Source organism: Octopus sinensis, linkage group LG28 (genome assembly GCF_006345805.1).
Source record: "Octopus sinensis linkage group LG28, ASM634580v1, whole genome shotgun sequence".
Classification (NCBI taxonomy): Eukaryota; Metazoa; Mollusca; class Cephalopoda; order Octopoda; family Octopodidae; genus Octopus; species Octopus sinensis.
This window is the reverse complement of record NC_043024.1, coordinates 16,012,087-16,014,903: the sequence shown is the minus strand read 5'-3', so window position 1 is coordinate 16,014,903 and position 2,817 is coordinate 16,012,087. Positions and strand designations below refer to the sequence as shown.

Below are 2,817 nucleotides of genomic sequence, written 5' to 3'. Positions count from 1 at the left end.
CGCGTGCGTGCCTGTATGTGTATGAGTGTACGAATGAGTGTGTGTGCGTGCTAATGAGTGTGCGTGCGTGAGTGAGTGCTTGTGCTCAAGTAGAAAGATAAAAGGGACTAGCTGTCTTAGCCAAGATGCTTGTGACCAGCGGTCAAAGATAACAAAAGTAATAAATGAAGATAAAAAATTAAAATTAGGGAATGGGTTTGTATTTGTATGTATATATATGTGTGTATGTGTAGGTATGAATAGGTACACATATGTATGTATATATATATATATATGTATATATACATATGTGTGTATATGTATATATGAGTATATAGGGACTTGTGTGTTGTGTGTGCATGTGTGTATGTGGATATGTGTGTGTATGTGTGTATGTGTATGTGTGTGTATGTATATATTTTTTTGTGTGTATGTGTATGTGTGGTCGTGTGTGTGTATATATACATGTGAGTGTGTATATGTATATGCATGTATATGTGTATGTATGTATATGTATATATATGTATATATATATATATATATAGGTAGATATATGTATGTATATGTATGTGTGTATATATATATATATATATATATATATATATATATGGGTGTGTGTGTATGTATGTGTGTATGTATATATATGTGTGTGTGTGTGTGTGTATATATGTATACATATGTGTATAGGTATAAGTGAGAATTTCCTTATTTACCTAAAACTCTATTCTTCTATATATTTTTAAATTTTTTTATTCTTTTTTTATTCTTTTGTTTATTCTTCTATCTAATTTACCACTGACTCCTTGACCACTCCCCCAAGTATGATTTTTTTGCGCTATGCCTACCCCCAAAAAGTCCCCCACCACCACCCCTATAAACCTGCCTAAATGTATAAATGCCAATACAATTCTTGTTAACTAGCTTCCTGAAGATTTCTCTTGAATGAAACAGTTCTAGTCCTGTAGAAGCTCCTTCTATATAATAAATATATATATATATATATATTACTTTTGCTCTTGTACTTGTTTCAGTCATTTGACTACGTCCATGCTGGAGCAACACCTTAAAGGGTTTTAGTCGAACAAATCGACCCCAAGACTTATTCTTTGTAAGCTTCGTAGAAACAATTATCACTGCTAAAACTATTAGGGCTTTATCTATTTGTACCTCATTTGACGAAGCCAGGATATTGTTACAGAATACACCAAATAATTTCCATCTGAAATGAAAAACGAATTATTTATTATTCTATTTATTTTTATCTTACAGGAAAGATAATGACAATGGCCCAATGGACAAGACAGTTTGTAAGAAATCATGAAGATTACAAGAATGATCTGTTTGTCAGTGAGAGAATCGCTTATGATTTTATGATGGAATGTGAAAAGATTGTCAACAGTGAAGAACGATTTCCACAAGCTTTTATCAGGAGTTAAGGAAACATTTTAAGAACTTTATCGCATATATTAACTGAGCTACAGAGAACGTTGTCTACATAACCAACTAATTTACATCACACTAACTAAACAGGATATATATATATATATATATATATAATATATATATATATATATATATATATGGATGTGTAATGTCAGTGTTCATAATCGTCAGAGTGTATACTTTTTGAGAGAAAAGTTGAACCTAAGAAGTGTCAGTTGTGGTGTGCAAGAGAGACGGCTGCGCTGGTATGGTCATGTGATGTGTATGGTTGAGGACAGCTGTGTAAAGAAGTGCTACACCCTAGCAGTTGAGGGAACCTGTGGAAGAGGTAGACCCAGGAAACCTGGGACGAGGTGGTGAAGCACGACCTTCGAACTTTAGGTCTCACCAAGGAAATGACTGAAGACCGAGTCCTATGGAGTGTGCTGTGCATGAGAGGACCCGGCAGGACTAGTCAGGCCATATCCCGTGGCCCCTACCTGGGACGTAGTCGATCCCCTGTGCATACCTTCCTTCTTGTGACACTTGTGAAACCTGCTGAGGCAAGTGAAAATCAATCAAAATAGATGAACATCAATGGAATTTGTATCTTTTGTGTACCAGTGCCTGTGGCACACAAGAAAACCATCCGAACGTGGCCGTAGCCAGTACCCGCGTCGACTCGCCTCCGTGATGTGGAAACATGGTGGCACATAAAAACACCATCCGAACCCGGCAAGACTAGTCAGGTCATAACCCGTGGGCCCTACCTGGACGTAGTCAGTCCACCTGTACATACCTTCCTTCTTGCGACACTTGTGAAGAACTGTTGAGGCAAGTGAAAATCAAAACAAATCAAAATAGATGAACATCAATGGAATTTGTATCTTTGTGGTACCAGTGCCGGTGGCACACAAGAATCCATCCGAACGTGGCCGTATAGTAGTACCGCTTGTGATACCAGTGCCGGTGCAGGTGGCACACAAGAATCCATCCGAACGTGGCCGTAGTCCGTACCGCATCACTGGCCATCGTGCTGTGGGCACATAACAAACACCAGCCGGTCGTGGCCGTTCACCAGCCTCATCTAGCACCTGTGTCGGTGCACATAAAAAGTAGTCAGTACCGCTTGTGGTACCAGTGCCGGTGGCACACAAGAATCCATCCGAACATGGCCGTAGTCAGTAGTACCGCATCACTGGCCATCGTGCTGTGGGCACATAACAAACACCATCCGTCGTGGTGGCCGTTCGCCAGCCTCATCTAGCACCTGTGTCGGTGGCACATAAAAACACCATCCGAAGACCCGGCAAGACTAGTCAGGCCATAAACCATGGCCCCTACCTGGGACGTAGTCAGTCCACCTGTGCATACCTTCCTCCTTGTGATACTTGTGAAGGCTGTTGAGGCAGTGAG

The 2,817-nt window shown here is 40.0% G+C and overlaps 1 protein-coding gene across 2 annotated transcripts in view; it reads left to right on the top strand.

Annotated features, from left to right (window-relative positions):
- The window catches only part of LOC115225695 (glutamate--cysteine ligase catalytic subunit-like), a 94,649-nt gene extending 93,125 nt beyond the window's left edge, over positions 1-1,524 (top strand). For both annotated transcript variants that reach the window (XM_036514543.1, XM_036514544.1), the window contains exon 17: positions 1,249-1,524. In XM_036514543.1, coding sequence (XP_036370436.1) covers positions 1,249-1,415 — 167 coding nt within the window. In that variant the 3' untranslated portion in view covers positions 1,416-1,524. The remainder of the gene's footprint in view (positions 1-1,248) is intronic.
- The last annotated feature ends 1,293 nt before the right edge of the window (positions 1,525-2,817 follow it).